Consider the following 15,163-nt stretch of genomic DNA (forward strand, 5'->3'; position numbering starts at 1 on the left):
GGTTCACTCAGGATATGCTGCCTCTACACCAAGATCTGTAGCAATCAAAAGCCAAGATGTCAATAAAATTTCTTTAAACCTTCTTCACCCCTCATTTCCAAATATCCAAATTTTGTGGATGCCCCTGGATCCCTGGAAGTGCTAAGGCCAGGTTGGACAGGGCTTGGAGCAACCTGGGGTAGTGGAAGGTGTCCCTGCTCATGGCAGGTGGGGTGGGACTGGATGGTTTTTAAGGACCCTTCCTACCCAAACCATTCCAGGATTCCCAAATTGCTGTAGCTGGACCCTTCTGGAGGAAAGAAAAATCAGGAAATGGAGAAACAAAACAGTCCCAGTCCAGTCTTTATGGTATATGAACTTAAATATGCCTGTTTTTTTCCTACAGCAAAGGCTGCAGGTTGCTTTTTTCTGCCCCTGCTTTTCAAACTTCATTGTTGCAGCTTGGTTTGGTAAAGAACCTCAAGCTCCCTCACCGTGCTGTGCCACAGGGATTTATTTTGACCCCCAGCTTGTTGGTTTGCACTCAAAAGCGCCTGTGCCAGGTTATTTCAGAGGAATTTTGAAGTGCCACAGAAAACCACTCTGGATAATGGGACCCCACAGTGTCCATGAGCACGCCTGATGGGAGAAGCAACATTTGTCAGTGCTGTGCAATTCCCCTGCTCTGAAGTTGTGAACATCATCTCCCCTGCTAATGCTTCCAGCAGCCTGCATCCCTGGAAAAGTGAATACAGATTTCATTTTTATTGAAAGGAAGAGCCTCAATCCAGGGCTTGTTGTGCTGGAACAAGGGGGGATGGTCTTAACTTGAAGGATTGAGATTAAATTTTGCATTGAAGGGAAGAGCCTCAATCCAGAGCGTGTTGTGCTGGAACAAGGGGGGATGGTCTTAACCTGAAGGATTGAGATTAAATTTTTATTGAAGGGAAGAGCCTCAATCCAGAGCTTGTTGTGATGGAGCAAGGGGGGATGGTCTTAACCTGAAGGATTGAGATTAAATTTTGCATTGAAGGGAAGAGCCTCAATCCAGAGCGTGTTGTGCTGGAACAAGGGGGAATGGCCTTAACCTGAAGGATACGTGTCCATATAGACATGAATTAGTATTAGGAAGGATTTTTTCCATAAGAAAGAGGATGGTGAGGCCCTGGCACAGGGTGCCCAGAGAAGCTGTGGATCCCTGGAAGTGTCCAAGGCCGGGTGAAACAGGATTTGGAACAATCTGGGCTAGTGGAAGGTGTCCACGTTCGGAAGGTGGGACTGGATGATCTTTGCGGTCCCTTCCAAGGCAATACATTATATAAAAAATGCCCCCTGCCCTGTGGGCTCCCCGAGGAGGGCTCAGCGGGCAGGAGCTGGCTGGGCGCTGTCGCTGTCCCCGCCGGGCCGCGGGCGGGCTTTAGGACCCGGCCGGGTGTGACAGCGCCTGTCCCTTCCCCTCCCAGCCGCGCTCCTCACTCGGGACTTTCTCCAGCTTTTTTTTTTTTTTTTTTTTTTTTTTTTCTCATTATTATTTATTTTTTTAATTGGCGCGTGTGCAGGGGGGGTGAAAACCCACTTGTCTCTCCTATTTTTTTTTCCCCCTTCATTATTTATTTATTTTCGGCGGGGGAAAATAAATAAAGAAGTCTGCCCCCCTCCCCCGTGGGCGGCGGGCGCGGGGAAGGCGAAGGCGCGGCGATGGTGCGGACGGGATGAGCGGCGCGGCCATGGCAGCCCGGCGGCTCTTCCACCTCCAGCCCTGCGGTGAGGGACACGGCTCCGGGGGGCTCGTGGGGACCGGGCTGTCCCCCTGCCACCCCCGCTTGCCACCACGGCTTTTGCTTGTTGCATCAGCGCCGGGGTCGCGGCGGGATGCGGTGGGCTCGGAGGGGGGGATGTGTGCTGGTTTTCCCTCTTGGGATCGGGGGTGAAAAATCTTCACTTTGCATCGCTGCTTGAAGGTTTTTTTTTGTTTATTTATTTTATTTTTTTTTTTTTTTTGGTGTTGGTGACACCCCTAAAGTTGAGCTGCTTGGGCTGAGCGGGATATTCCAGCCCCGGGGATGCGGTGGGACAGGAGGACAGAGGGGGAAAAGGAGAGATGGAAATTTGGGGTCTGGCTGTTCCGGGGGTGTTTTATGCCCTATTTTTACTTTGTCTTGTTTGCACCCGGCATGGGGCGGAGGGCACGGTGTGGTGCTCAGCTCTGCTGAGCGGATGAGCTTGCCTGACTTCGTGTTGCTGTAAAAACCGCAATAAAAAAAGAGGGGGGAAAAAAAAAAAAGAAGTAGAAAAAGTGAAACTTTAACGCGAAGAGTTGGGGCAGTTGTGCGTGCTGGCAAAGACCCCCAGCAAGGATTTAATTTAAAATGCGGGAGGGGGGGAGGAAGGGTTTAAATGCACTTGGGAATTGTGATTGTGATTTCGGGTGGACTTTCAGGGTTATTTTGCGGTGTCTCGCCGCTGCCTTGCAGAGGAAGCGCTTCCTTCACCGGCATGGCCGCGGCAGCGCTGGGTGACACCGCCTGAAGTGACAGGGACCGGTGCACGCACTTCTGTGTTGGACCGCGAGTGACTGTAGGTGGCACAGCAGCTTTGTCACCCGTGCTGTCCCCGGACCTCTGGTGAGGATCGGTGCTCGGGGTGGGTTTGTGCCTCCGGAGCTTTTCCCGCTCCGGTTTAAAGGAAAAGTTTTTATTTAGAGCTGATGTTCTGCCTTAGAGCTCGGCTCTGCTGCTTTTTCACGGCCGTGTTGGCATTCTGGAGAGCTGGCCGTGCCGTGGGCTGTCCTGCGGGAGCAGAAAATCGTGGAAAAGTTTGGGCTGTCCTGCAGGAATAGAAAATTGTGGAAAGGTTCAGGATGTCCTGCAGGAATAGAAAATCATGAAAAGGTTTGGGCTGTCCTGCAGGAACAGAAAATCATGAAAAGGTTCAGGCTGTCCTGCAGGAATAGAAAATTGTGGAGAGGTTTGGGCTGTCCTGCAGGAATAGAAAATCATGAAAAGGTTTGGGCTGTCCTGCAGGAATAGAAAATTGTGGAGAGGTTTGGGCTGTCCTGCAGGAGTAGAAACTCACGAAAAGGTTTGGGCTGTCCTGCAGGAATAGAAAATTGTGGAAAGGTTTGGGCTGTCCTACAGGAATAGAAAATAATGGGATGGTTTGGGCTGTCCTGCCGGAATAGAAAATCATGGGATGGTTTGGGCTGTCCTGCAGGAGTAGAAAATCATGAGATGGTTTGGGCTGTCCTGCAGGAGTAGAAAATCATGAAAAGGTTTGGGGTGTCCTGCAGGAACAGAAAATAATGGGATGGTTTGGGGTGTCCTGCAGGAATAGAAAATCATGGGATGGTTTGGGCTGTCCTGCAGGAGTAGAAAATCATGAAAAGGTTTGGGGTGTCCTGCAGGAACAGAAAATAATGGGAAGGTTTGGGGTGTCCTGCAGGAATAGAAAATTGTGGAAAGGTTTGGGCTGTCCTACAGGAGTAGAAAATCACAAAAAGGTTTGGGCTGTCCTGCAGGAGTAGAAAATCACAAAAAGGTTTGGGCTGTCCTGGAGGAGTAGAAAATCATGGAAAGGTTTGGGCTGTCCTGCAGGAATAGAAAATAATGGGAAGGTTTGGGCTGTCCTGCAGGAATAGAAAATCATGGAAAGGTTTGGGTTTTGGACCTTAAAGTCCATCTTATTCTACCCCTGCTATGGACAGGGACATCTTCCTCTAGCCCAGGTTGCTCCAAGCCCTGTCCAGCCTGGCCTTGGGCACTTCCAGGGATCCAGGGGCAGCCACAGCTTCTCTGTGTGGATTTGCATGTGGAGAATCCTCAGGGAATTTCCCCCTTTGCCCCGAGTTATTTCAGTGTTTGCAGGATTTCTCCTGGATTGTCTCTAGGTGTGAGCGCAGCCTTGTCCTCCTCTGCCAAATTCCTGCTCCTCAAGTGCTGGAGCACGGGATAAACCGCTTGACCCGGGATTGAGTAAATCCAGCTGTGCCTCACCTGGGTTCCTGCTATTGGGCTTGTGTCTGCTTTTTTGGGGTTTTTTGGGAGGCTGGAACAGCGAGGCAACACTTTGAGTCCTGTCTGCACAGCAACCTCAGTCATTGCCACCCCCCCTGCGAGCCGCGCGTCGCCGCTTCCCGGCTATAATCGGGATTTGTTGGCTAATCCATCTCAGCCAGAGCCCTCCAGTTTTGAAATATCTGTGGCTTTTGTACAGTTGGTGCTCCGTAAGAATGATGGACCGCAGAGGAAGTTCCCCTCCGGCTCTCCTGTTGTTCCTTGGCAATTTGAATGCTTCAGCTTGTTTAAATAAATGCAGATAAAAAGAAGGGTTGGGGTTTTTTAACTGGAGCCCTCGCTTGACCCACCCGGTGGCATAAGATATCTGTGTGTAAGCTCAGAGTGGCTTGACTTCTAGTAAAGCTGTAGTAAATCATTTGAGGCTGTAAACATTTATTAAAACAAGCTTTATTTTTGTGTTGAGTCAGTGTGAAAACAAAGATGTCTTGGGTTTCAAAGGGAAAGGATCCGCAAGGGAAGCTTTCTGAGCTGGCTTAAAGGAAAGTGTCAGTGAGAAGTTGGATATTTCAGCAGAAGGGAGCTGAGGTAAGAGTTAGGGTCAGATTTTAGCTTCAGAGCTGGAATTTAATCCAGAATTATCAGACTTAGCCGGGTGCTGTTCAGTTTGCCTGCTTGTTGTTTGGTTTGATCTTTCTTGCAGGAGGCAGCTGAGGTGAGAGTTAGGCTCAAAGTCAAGCTTTAGTTGAAAAGTTGGATTTTAGTCCAGAATTTCCCAGCTTAGCCTAGTGCTGTTTTATTTGCCTGTATAAGACTAAGACCTCCAATTCTGTCCTGGCAGAACTGCACTGATATTCTGCATAGGTACTTTATGCTTAAGGACAGGTGTTAAATTACATTAACTGGGCAAAGCTGCTTTTTTGGTTGGTTTTTTTTTTTAGTAATTCTAGTACTGTGCTGTGATGGAGGTGTCTCTGGGAAGCCACAGGGTTCCTAGAACCTTTCTGTTTACCTCCTCCTAATGTGAGCCCACTTCTGGAGAAGTCCTGGTTCCTTGTGTGGGATTGCCCTGGGAGTAAACAAAGCCTGGGACACTTTAAAAACCTCATCATCATGGAGCTGTTACCTACCCTCTGAGTATGCAAATCCTTGCCAAGATATCCAGCACACGTTAAATCAAAGCTGCCTTTGCTATTCCCATCCAAACTGGGATGCAGTGTGGTTAAAAACTGGGAATGCTGAGGCGATTCCTCAAAGTTCATCCTTACTTGAGTCTGAGCAGTGCTGTGTGATTGTGCAGTTTGCAGAGCAGCTCCTTCAGCAGTTTGTGCTGGGACCTGGCGATGCTGAAAATCGAGTTTTATTTTTTTATTCCTCTTTTTTAGTGGAAATGCAGCTTCCTAGCTCTGCTCTGGGCTGAGCTCTCCACAAAGGCTCTCTGCAGAGCACGGTGACACGCTGGCCCAGAGCACAGCGCTGAGGGCTCCTGCATCTGTCAGTGCTGGCTGTGCCATCAAAGGGCTTTGCTGTCACTCATTGCTCCATGGGTTTTTCTACTCCCTCTTTCTAAATTCATCCCTGGCTCTGACTCCAATTAAAACCAGCAGGACTGAGGGCTTCACTCTACCTCTGCTGCTGAAGGAGGTTCTGAGCTCTGAGATTGGGTAGGGAATCTGATGAGATTTGGGTAGGGAACAGAGCAAGAGTCGTGTCAGTCCTCAGAGATTTGCTGAGAAAGTGCAAGAACACGGGGAGAAAAACATGAAAACCAATTTATTGGAGTGGGTTGCACTTTATGCTGGTGTTGGGTGAGGACTTTGCTTCCCCACATGTCCCTTGGGGTTCCCCAGCTTTGAAGGAGCTGATGGAAGTGGCAGGAGAAAGGCTGGTGGGGCTGTGGCAGCTGTGCCGTGGTGGGATGGATGCCAGCAGTGCTGGATGGGGGCTGTGCTGAGGGGAACTAAGATTTGAAGCTGGTGGAGAGAAGATCTCAGCTGGTCAATGCTGAGAACTGGGCAGCCTTTGTCTCAAGGTGTTCAGCTGGGCAAACAGTGCAGTGGAGTTGTTGCTGGGTGTTACCCACTGAGAGGGGCTCAGGAGTGGAGATTAGGAGGACAGCACAGCTTGGGAGGAGGATGAGGCAACCTTCCTCCCCTCCTGGTGCTGAGGCAGATGCTGGCACCCTGCAGTGCCCCCCTGGGACAGGCCACCCTAGGGGACGAGGTATGAGGCACCAGGTTTATTCTCCTTTTCCTCTTGCCCGCTGCCATCTCCTTTTCCAGGAGTTAAACGCCTCTTCCCCCTGCTCCGAGCCTAATTGCGTCCCCAGGGTTTAACACGCGTGTGTTTGTTTTATTCAACGTGTTGGCTGTTCCCACCGGAACAGGCTGATTTTTCTAGTTTTTTTTTTTAGGGATTGGGCTTTTTTTTTTTTGCCTTTTTTTTTTTTTGCTTATTGTGCACAACAAGCTCCTGCACAAGATATTCGTTGCGGGAGGAGGTTGGGAGGGGGGGAGGAACTGTAGTAATGCCAATACTTCTTGAATATTATAAACCTGGCTTATCAGCCCGACGCAGAGCTGGAATTTGTCTCTTCCTGTGCTGCATCTCTGCTTTCTGAGAGGGGCGTTTAAATACAGGCTGGAGACGCTGCCTTGCCAGTGTGCTCTGCTGGGCTCTGACAGCAGCTACGGGGCTGCTCCTGCGCCTTTGGGGCTTCTTTTATTACTCTTTTATTTTTTGATTTTTGCACGAAATCCTTTGGGGAAAAAGGAACTTCTCTGGGAGAAGGCTCTGAGACTGCATGTCCCAACAGTACGCACTGCAGGAGGCGAAGGGAGACGCGGTTTGCTTCGTACCTGGCTCTCCTCTCTTCTCTGTCCTGATGGAGCCGGCGTCCTTCTGCTACCCCCGGCTCACCTTCCTGCGCTCGCCCTACGGCCAGTTCGGGGCCAGCGCCAGCTCTTCCCAGGATTTGGCCCCGTGGCCGCAGCGTTTGGTGCCCCAGAGGTGGAGCAGGCCGGTGGACGGTGCGTGCCCAGGGCTTGGAAGGGTTGGGACAGGGCAGCAGAGCAGTCCAGCGGGGTTTGAGGAGGGTTTGGGGATGGGAGGCAGTGCAGGTGGGACTCGGAGGATGGGCTGGTGTGGTTGTGGTGATGCTCTCCTGGTTGTACAGTTTGGCCGTTGGCATCTCCACCATGAGCAGCTCTGGTCCCTGCTACACCCAGGGAGAGCTGATAAACAACCTCAGCGTGGAAAAAATTAAAAATAGAAACTGATCTGAGCCAGTCTTTTGTTTCCTGAGCTTGTTCACTTGCTGAAATGGATCCGGCACTGCGTGAAACCTGAAATACCTGCTGGAGGCTCAGCGAGCTCGGTTCACCTTTGGGGTTGTGATGCTGTCAGGTATCCTCTGAACTGTTAGTGGAGATATCAGGTGCGGGGATAGAGGAAGGTTTGAAGATGTTCTATGCAGGTTTGTCTCACTATGAGGAGTTACCTTAAAAATTCCAGCTTGGTTCAAATCTTGCTTTAATGTAATATGGGGAGCTTGGTGAGTCCTGCTGGTGTAGGAGCTGAGCTGTGTAAGTGCTGATCCCAAGGATGGGAGTCTCAACTTCTTATAAAACTTTTTTTGGGGAAGATGTCTGGCTCGGTGAGGTGTTGCCCTGATTTCTCTTTAAAGGTGGAGCAAGGAGTGGGACTGGAGACCTCCAGGGGTCCCTTCCACCCTCAAAACACTTTCTGAACCACGTTCTCCCTCCTTAGCATCTTATTGCCAGTCTGTGATGTGCCTTACCTGGAAAAGCTCGTCAGGTGGCATGGCAAGGGAAAAAAAAATAAAAAATGGAGGAGACTGGCTGAGCAGTCTCGACAGAGAAAAGGCGTGGGAGGTGTTTAAAAACACGCTTTGCCTGTGGTTCTGTGCAGAGGAAACGAGCCTGTGGCAGGGCCTGGGGATGGGGGCTTGTGGCTCCCTCTGCTAAAAGGGGGATGCCCCTTCCCCAGCCAGGTGCTGCCTCCCCTTGCCGTGCTCTGGGAAGTGTTTGCTGCCTCCTGGTAAATATCATCACCGGGCATTTTTTTTACTGAAGTCGCAGCGATTGTCAGAGTTGCTGTAGTAAGGGAGTGATCCAGCCTTGCCAGCATTTGGATAATTTGCTGTTTATTTCTGTCTTATTCTTTTAGGGTTCTGCCTTTTCTGAGTTGATGTTGCTTTGGGGAGGTGTTTTTTTTTGTGGTTGTTGTTGTTTTATTGTTGTTGTTTGTTTGTTTGGCCAGCTTAGACCATTCCTCTGGGGTTTAAGTCTCTGGGGGAGAGTTGGCTTATTGTGCTGCAAATCTGGAACTGTAAGGAAAGTGAAGCAGTGTAGAATAGGCTGGAGCAGGAGGAGAGGATGTGGCATCTTCCCTCCAGAGCTTTTTGGGCACCTCATGGTCCAGTGCTGAGCACACAGGCTGGGATTTAAGTCCCCTCGGATGAGGTGAGGTCTTTCAGCTCTAAATTCTGCAACTTGCTGCTGGAGCAGAGACTTGCTGCCCTGTTTCTCATTCCACTGCATGCATGCATTAACCCCTGCACTGCTGCTGCCGTGCAGCTGAGCTGGATGGAACACCAGAGCCCGGCAGGCACGGCAGCTGTATCTTTAAGGAATTTGCTGTATCTCCCTCTCAGCAGCAGGTTTTTTTTTTTTCCCCCTCCTCCTTTTTTTCATCCTCTGGCTTTCCCTGTACTTCTCTCTGTAAGGTACAGCATCTTCTCACTTCAGCTCTGGCTGGCACAGAGCTTTTTTTCTTTTTTAAGGAGGCACAGGAGCTTTCTCCATCCTGCATCCAGCAAAACTCTCCGGCTCCGGCGCGCTGGGTCTCTTTAACTCCTCTGTTTTTCCTCTTGGAGGCAAACAGCTCTGAGAGGTGGTGGGATCCTGGTGGCTGGAGGAGGAGACAGCCCAAATCCTTGGCTGGGGCAGTGGTGGCATGTGCAGAGGTGCTGCCCAGGTGTGGGCTTGGCAGAGCTGGGCTGGAGGTGTCCATCTGGGAGCTAATGGGTCGCGCTCTCACTCCACCCATCCGCCGCTCGCCAATTGGAAGTGAGGGACAAAGATGCTCTGGATGGATTCATCTTGGAGCCAGTGAAAAAGCAGGAGCCGGCTCTGCCTCGGCCACCTGAGCGAGTGGCCTTTGGGGACAAGTGCTGGTGGCTCGGGGGGAGCAGCCCTGAGGGGAGCAGAGGCATCTCTCTCTCTCGGAGAAGTAGTGCAGGTAAGTTGTGGTCTTAAACCCCCCCCCCCCCGGAACTGAAGCGCTGCTGTTGCTGGGTGATGCATTTGGTCAGGAAATCTAAAAAAGCAGCTCTGCCAGCTCTTGAATTATTTAATTCACTAAAGTAAGGCAGTGCTTGATGTATTTTCTATGGGCTTTGCTCTGCTTAGTGATGATTTCTATTGCCTGTGCTGGGTGTCCCTGTGTTTAAGGATGGAGAATGCCTTTTGAATTCCATTTAAATGAACCAGAGCGCTGGCTGTCGGGGTTTGAATTTAGTTTCAAGGTATGCATGGGGAGATGAGCACTGAAGAGCTTCTCTGTTCTGGTTTTTCTCTTAATTAATGGCAAAGCATCCTCCCAGCCTGTCAGTGAGCTTTACATCGAGCTGTTTCACTTGGGGGTAGTGCAGTGCTGAGTGGAGACAAAATCATGTATGTGGTGTGTCTAAAATGCTCCCAAACATCATCCCTGGTGCTGTAGCCGTGGAAGCCTCGTAGAGGAACCATAAACAACATCCTAATGAATAGCATTATCTCACAGCTTGTCAGTCTGCAGCTATTTCATCACTGGACTGGGGCATTTTAATTTTGGATTGATGATGGACTGGAAAATGGGATCTGGTGCTGCTGCCTCTCCCCCCACCTGTGTTGTTGTTGTTGTCACTGATGTTGTTTTATGGCTCCTAAACATGGGAAACTGCATGGGGTGATTTGCATTGTCCTGCTGAAGCTGGTGGGAATTGCAGACCCTGTTTCTGAGGCTGCAGAGTGCAGCTCTGTGGCCATTTGGGTATCCTTTGGGCTGTTCTTGCTTTTCGTGGCAGGGGGAAATTTTTCTTTCTGAGTCTTGATGAGAAGCACAACTGAAAATGTGTTTGGCGATCAGGTGGCTGGGTTCAGTGCTCTGCTTTGGTTTCCAGAACAGCCCTTGTGTTTGGCCTAACTTCTGGTTTTCAGTGGGTTAGATCTGTTCCATCCAGTGATTTTGGGGGGTGGTGGTGGGAAAGGATGCAGGAACAACTTTGCTGTAAAAGCTTGGCTCAGCCGCTGCTGCCTTTCAGCAGCTGTTTTCATTCCTGGTGGCGATAAGATAGCAGGGGGAAGAAAACTTTCTAGAAATTAACTTTGTTCCAAAACATGACCCTGGTACCCTGGAGGAGGGAGGGATGTTCCAGAGTGAGACTGCTGGTGCTGCAGCATCTCTTCCACTTAACCCCCAAGAAAGGCTTATTCCCACCAGTTTACTCCTCCCTGCTGCTTAATTTTTACAGTATTTACACATTCAAACCCCTACAGGGAGCAGCTCTCACCCTCTGAATAGCCCCAAGTCAGTCCAATGTTGTCAGATTGTCTCTTAACCATTTTTGCATGGTTTACACAGTGCCACTGCAGATAAGTGGCAGGTGGTGGCCTCTGGAAGACCTGCCTGTACAAAGAAGGCATTTCAGCAGAGAAAAAGATCTCAGGCATCTTTTAAAATCCATTTTCTACCCTAACCAAGGTTTGGGGCTGTTGCAGTATCTCTTTTTCTTTTGGATTAAGAGTGATGAGGCTTCTGATAAGCTCCTGCAAGGGAAAGAGCTGCCTGAGAAGCTGTCAGGAAGAGTTAATGCTTTCTAAATTATTTAAATGTTTCAGGAAAAGTCTGCTGAAGAGCCTCAACTGGCCTGGTCTTGGGCCTTTGCCAGCTTGTGGCATCTCTGGAGGTGTTTGCTGTCTCTCCTCTCCATGTAGTGCTTAAGCAAGAAATCCTTGCAAGACTTAAATCACTTTTTAGAGGGTCCAGCCGAACAAAACCTCCCCCCAAAAAAAACAAAACCTCCCAAAACCTTTAAAAAAACCCCAAAAAACCCAAACAAAAAGGAGGAGAATAGCAAAAAAAATAGTCTAACAGCCCAAAGTGTTGTTGGTGCCTCGCTGCTGAAATTGTCCTGCTCACCTGTGAAATGCTGGCCAAGAAATCCAGTGGATGAGGAGTGGATATCCTGCATGACTCTGGATGTGCAGGGTGGCTTCCTCTTGCAGCTCACCTCTGGGAGGCAGCCTCGGATATTAATTGTTTGGGTGGGCTAAATTGTGATGAGTCAACCTGGAGAACGTGGTGCTCCTGCTAAATCCAAACAGCTTTTTTTTTTTTTTTTTTTTTTTTTTTTTTGGTTGAGGGGGGCAGGTCTCTGGGAGCTGTCACTGCTGCACCCAGTGACTCTTTATTAGCTGGTTTTATTGCAGTGGGTGAGCTGGAGGAAGCTGAGGAGGGGAATTGTTCAATGCAGTGAGGAAAAGGCTTTGAAAACAGCCACGTCTGATCCCTGAGCCTGTGTGTGGGTGGGTGTTTGCCTGGCAGGGAGCAGGCAGGAGGATGCTTCCTGCTTTATCCCTTCAATATGATGCTTTATTTTCCCAGCCAGCCACTGTGAAAATGAGTTCTGGGGTTTCATTTACCACAGTGCCCCGTGGCATAACTTAAAACCTCCCCACACCATTTCCATCCCCAGAGGAATATCCAGCTCCTTGCATCTCATCCATGATTTGAGCCTTGAGTGCCTGCTGAGCCTCAAAGCCACAGGGTTGTGTTTTCTGCCTGGACCAGCACTGGGATGTCATCCCACTCTGGTGGAGGACACTGTTTAGATTAATCCATGGAGCAAAACTTTATATCCAAGTGACTCAGGATAGCCCTGGAAATGTCAGAGGACTGGTTTGTGTTCTCCCGAAATCACACAAATGGGACATTTCCAAGGGGTGTGATGTTTAGTTTAGATAATCCAGACTTCTGAGTCCTAAAAACAGGGATCTGGGGGGAATGAAACCCTTCTGAGAAGCAAAGAAATGGTGAAAATCCTTTGGGGGTACTTCTGGAAGGGGGATAGGGGAATAAGCAAAGCATCAAAGCACCCCTGTGGCAGGAGGAGTGTGTTAAACATAAAGGGAGTTCTGAAGAATTATTTAACAGAAACATTCTCTCCTGTAAGGTTTTCTAGAGGATGTGTTTATACATCAGGAGAGCAGAGCCTGTGTCCCTGCTGGTCTGACTCTGTGGACTGGAGCAATAATTTGCCATCAAATTGGGCTACTTAAAGCCCCTTCCTCCTCAGGGTCTGCTCTGAGCAGCGCTTCATCTTCCAAAAGTTTATTGGGGTGGAGAGCTTCGGAGTGGATTTAAATCTTTCTGGGGCATGGCTATTTCCTAAACTGTTTTCAGGACCTCCTGAGTTGATTTCTTGTAGGTATTTGGATGCAGATAAGGTTTTAATCAACCCGTTTAGGTAAAAATCTGCACTGAATATCCCTGTTTTGTTACCCAGTGATGCCAGGCACCCTCCTGCTGCCTGTGTTAGATCTCCAGGTGTGCTGTGCTTTTTTTTCCCTTCAGGGGCTGTGTTTTTCCTCCCAACCTCATGAGGAGGAAGATGAGCTGAGGAAGATGAGGGGCAGCAGATGCAGGCAGAGGGGAGCTGCCCTCCCTGTGGGTACCAGCTGCCCTGTGGGGCATTGCCCCCTCTTTGCTCTTCTGCTGGTGTTTTTGGGAACTGTGCTGGGAGGATATTTTGCTGTCTGTGATGGGTGGAACCAGGGGGAGCAGGATCCCAGCTGGTGCCTGTGGTCTGTCCTTGCAGAGCCCTTCCCTGCAGCCCTGGCACTGAGCTGGGGAGGGATAGGGCTCTGCTGTGCCTTGGGAAGGGAGGATTATCCCCCTCAGGCTCTGCTGGGGATGGATGTGTGGCTGCGCTGACAAAGGACAGAGAGGCTGCAAAGCTGTGCCTAAAAAGACTCTGCTAGTTGATCTTGACTCAGCCCTTCAAAAAAAAACTCCCTGGGACTCCCAGTGCGGATATTCCCCATTTGACGACTTACAAAAGGTCTTTTTGCCCCTCTTGAATTTTGGCTTTGATCTTTGCCTTTGCCTTTATCCATGCTTTTTAGGGAAAGATCTGTGTTTGGGCTTGCCACAGGCAACATCACCATTTACCAGGTCCTTTCCTTTCCAAGCATCCCTTACTGATCTTACACTTGAATTACAGTGATCAGTTTGGAAACCCTGACTTCTGTGATTATTTTTTTTCTTTTATTTTTTTTGATCACACCTCTCTAGGCATGGAGAAAAACAAGTCAAATCTCCAGCTCTTGTCCTGTCTGTCAATTGTGATTGCCCGGACCAGCAGCACAGGGCCATATTCCAATCTCTGTGCCAGCAGGAGCTGTGCTCTCACCAGCCTTTTCCAGCTGAATTAGGTGGAGCTGTGGGAAGGAATCAGCTGCTGAAGGTGTAGATAGAAATGAGAAGTGGCAACTTGAGCCAGAATAGCTTTTTGCTTGCTGCTGTCCATTAATTCTTGCTGACTTGGGTGGTTTTAAATGATTTGCAGGGAATGCCTCCACCAAGAGCCTGTGCTGCTTGGTTCTTCTTGAAAACTCCCAGAATCTCTTGTTTTAAGAGCACAAGAGAGGCTGTGTTGGGGGAAAACTGTCATATTGACATATTTGGAGCTGATCATCTCGGCTGTGATCAGATTTGCTGCCTGTCAAGCTCCTGTCCTGTTCTGCTGTGATGCAGTTGTGTTATCGAAGGAGCTGGAGGCTTCCTCATCCTCCTCCTCTTGAGCTCTTGCTGCACACTGAGATTTTTAAACTCCATTTCAGTCGATGCTCTACATAATTAAAAAATTCCTCCTCTCCTACAGGTTTTCCCTGAGGTATTATTTCCTCTGTGTGTGATTTTTCTCTTTAGTCTGGCTTTCTGCTGACTTTGGGTGGAGAAGGGGAGCAGCACCATTTGGTTATTGGGTATTTAAAGCACATAAATTGTGACTCTCCCCTTGCTCCAAACTGCAGGAACCTGAATGCAGCTTCCAGATCCCTTGTGAAGGAATCCCTTGGTGTGGGATATTAATTCATGTTGGGGTGGAGAGAGCAAAGAATAAGAATTTATTAAGAGTTTAATATTGAACACCAGGACTGGGGAGCTTTGGGTGGGAGAAGCTTCAACATCTTCCACCAGCTTGAAGCCTTGGATGAGACCATGAATATATCCAAGCTGGAATTATCCCTGGATCAATTCAGGGGGTGCAACTTAACTGTAACATTCCTTATTTTGCATTCAGTGAACTCCTGGAGTCAGATAGAAGTGGCCAAAATCTTGCTGCAAGACTAAAGTCCTGCATGTCTTCTGGGAAGTGGATTTCTTTCCAGTTACCCATCCCATTTCTGCTCAGTTGTCTGACTGGGCAGTTCAGCATGATGCAATAATTGCTAATTCTTCCTGGGAGGAAATGGGCAAAGTCTAAAGGCTTTTTCAGCACAAACAAGTGATTTTGGTGGGAACTTCTCACTCGCAGTCTGACGTGTTTCGCTTTCTCAGCTTTGAGGCAAGACATTGCACGTGCTGATGAGCCGGAGTAATGTTCTCAGAGCTCCAGCAAAAAGTGTTGGAAATTGAGGTTGTTGAAGAAGCTGTGGCTGCCCCAGCCCTGGAAGTGTCCAAGGCCAGGTTGGATGGGGTTGGAGGAACCTGATCTGGTGGAAGGTGTTGGAATATGGGGTTGGAACTGGATGGTTTTTAAGGACACTTCTGGCCCAAACCATTCTGTGAAATTGGGGTATTGGAGCACACCCTGAGTAAAAGATAATGAAGATACATGATGTTTTCTGATCACAACTTTTGGGCTAACTAAATTTTCCAGATGTACGAGCTGCCCGTGTTCAGAGGCAACTCAGGAACTGCCAATATTAAAGGGCCTGTAAATAAAAAAAGTTCTTCCCCAGTACCGCTTTCAAACTGGTGTCGTCTCAAAATAAACTCCAATTAACTATGAAGGCACTAGAATTTTTTGAGATTTAAGCCAAAAAAATCCATAAATGCCAAAGGCTGTGGCAGTACTTGTAGAAAGCTTTTGCAGAGCTGTGTGT

The 15,163-nt window shown here is 49.1% G+C and overlaps 1 protein-coding gene across 6 annotated transcripts in view; it reads left to right on the plus strand.

Annotated features, from left to right (window-relative positions):
• The first annotated feature begins 1,565 nt into the window (after positions 1-1,565).
• Positions 1,566-15,163, plus strand: part of SLC4A11 (solute carrier family 4 member 11) — a 97,588-nt gene continuing 83,990 nt past the window's right edge. The window contains exons 1-2 of one of the 6 annotated variants that reach the window (XM_038135111.1): positions 7,078-8,051; positions 8,890-9,254. Coding sequence is in view for 3 of the 6 variants with exons in the window: in XM_038135109.1 (XP_037991037.1) it covers positions 6,796-7,021 (226 nt within the window). In the remaining 3 variants the exon portion in view is untranslated. Of the gene's footprint in view, positions 1,744-2,434; positions 2,623-6,540; positions 7,022-7,077; positions 8,052-8,889; positions 9,255-15,163 lie in introns of those variants that run through there. The other 5 variants (XM_038135110.1, XM_038135113.1, XM_038135109.1 and 2 more) reach the window with 5 other exon arrangements.

The sequence above is a fragment of the Motacilla alba genome, chromosome 4 (assembly GCF_015832195.1).
Source record: "Motacilla alba alba isolate MOTALB_02 chromosome 4, Motacilla_alba_V1.0_pri, whole genome shotgun sequence".
NCBI lineage: Eukaryota > Metazoa > Chordata > Aves > Passeriformes > Motacillidae > Motacilla > Motacilla alba.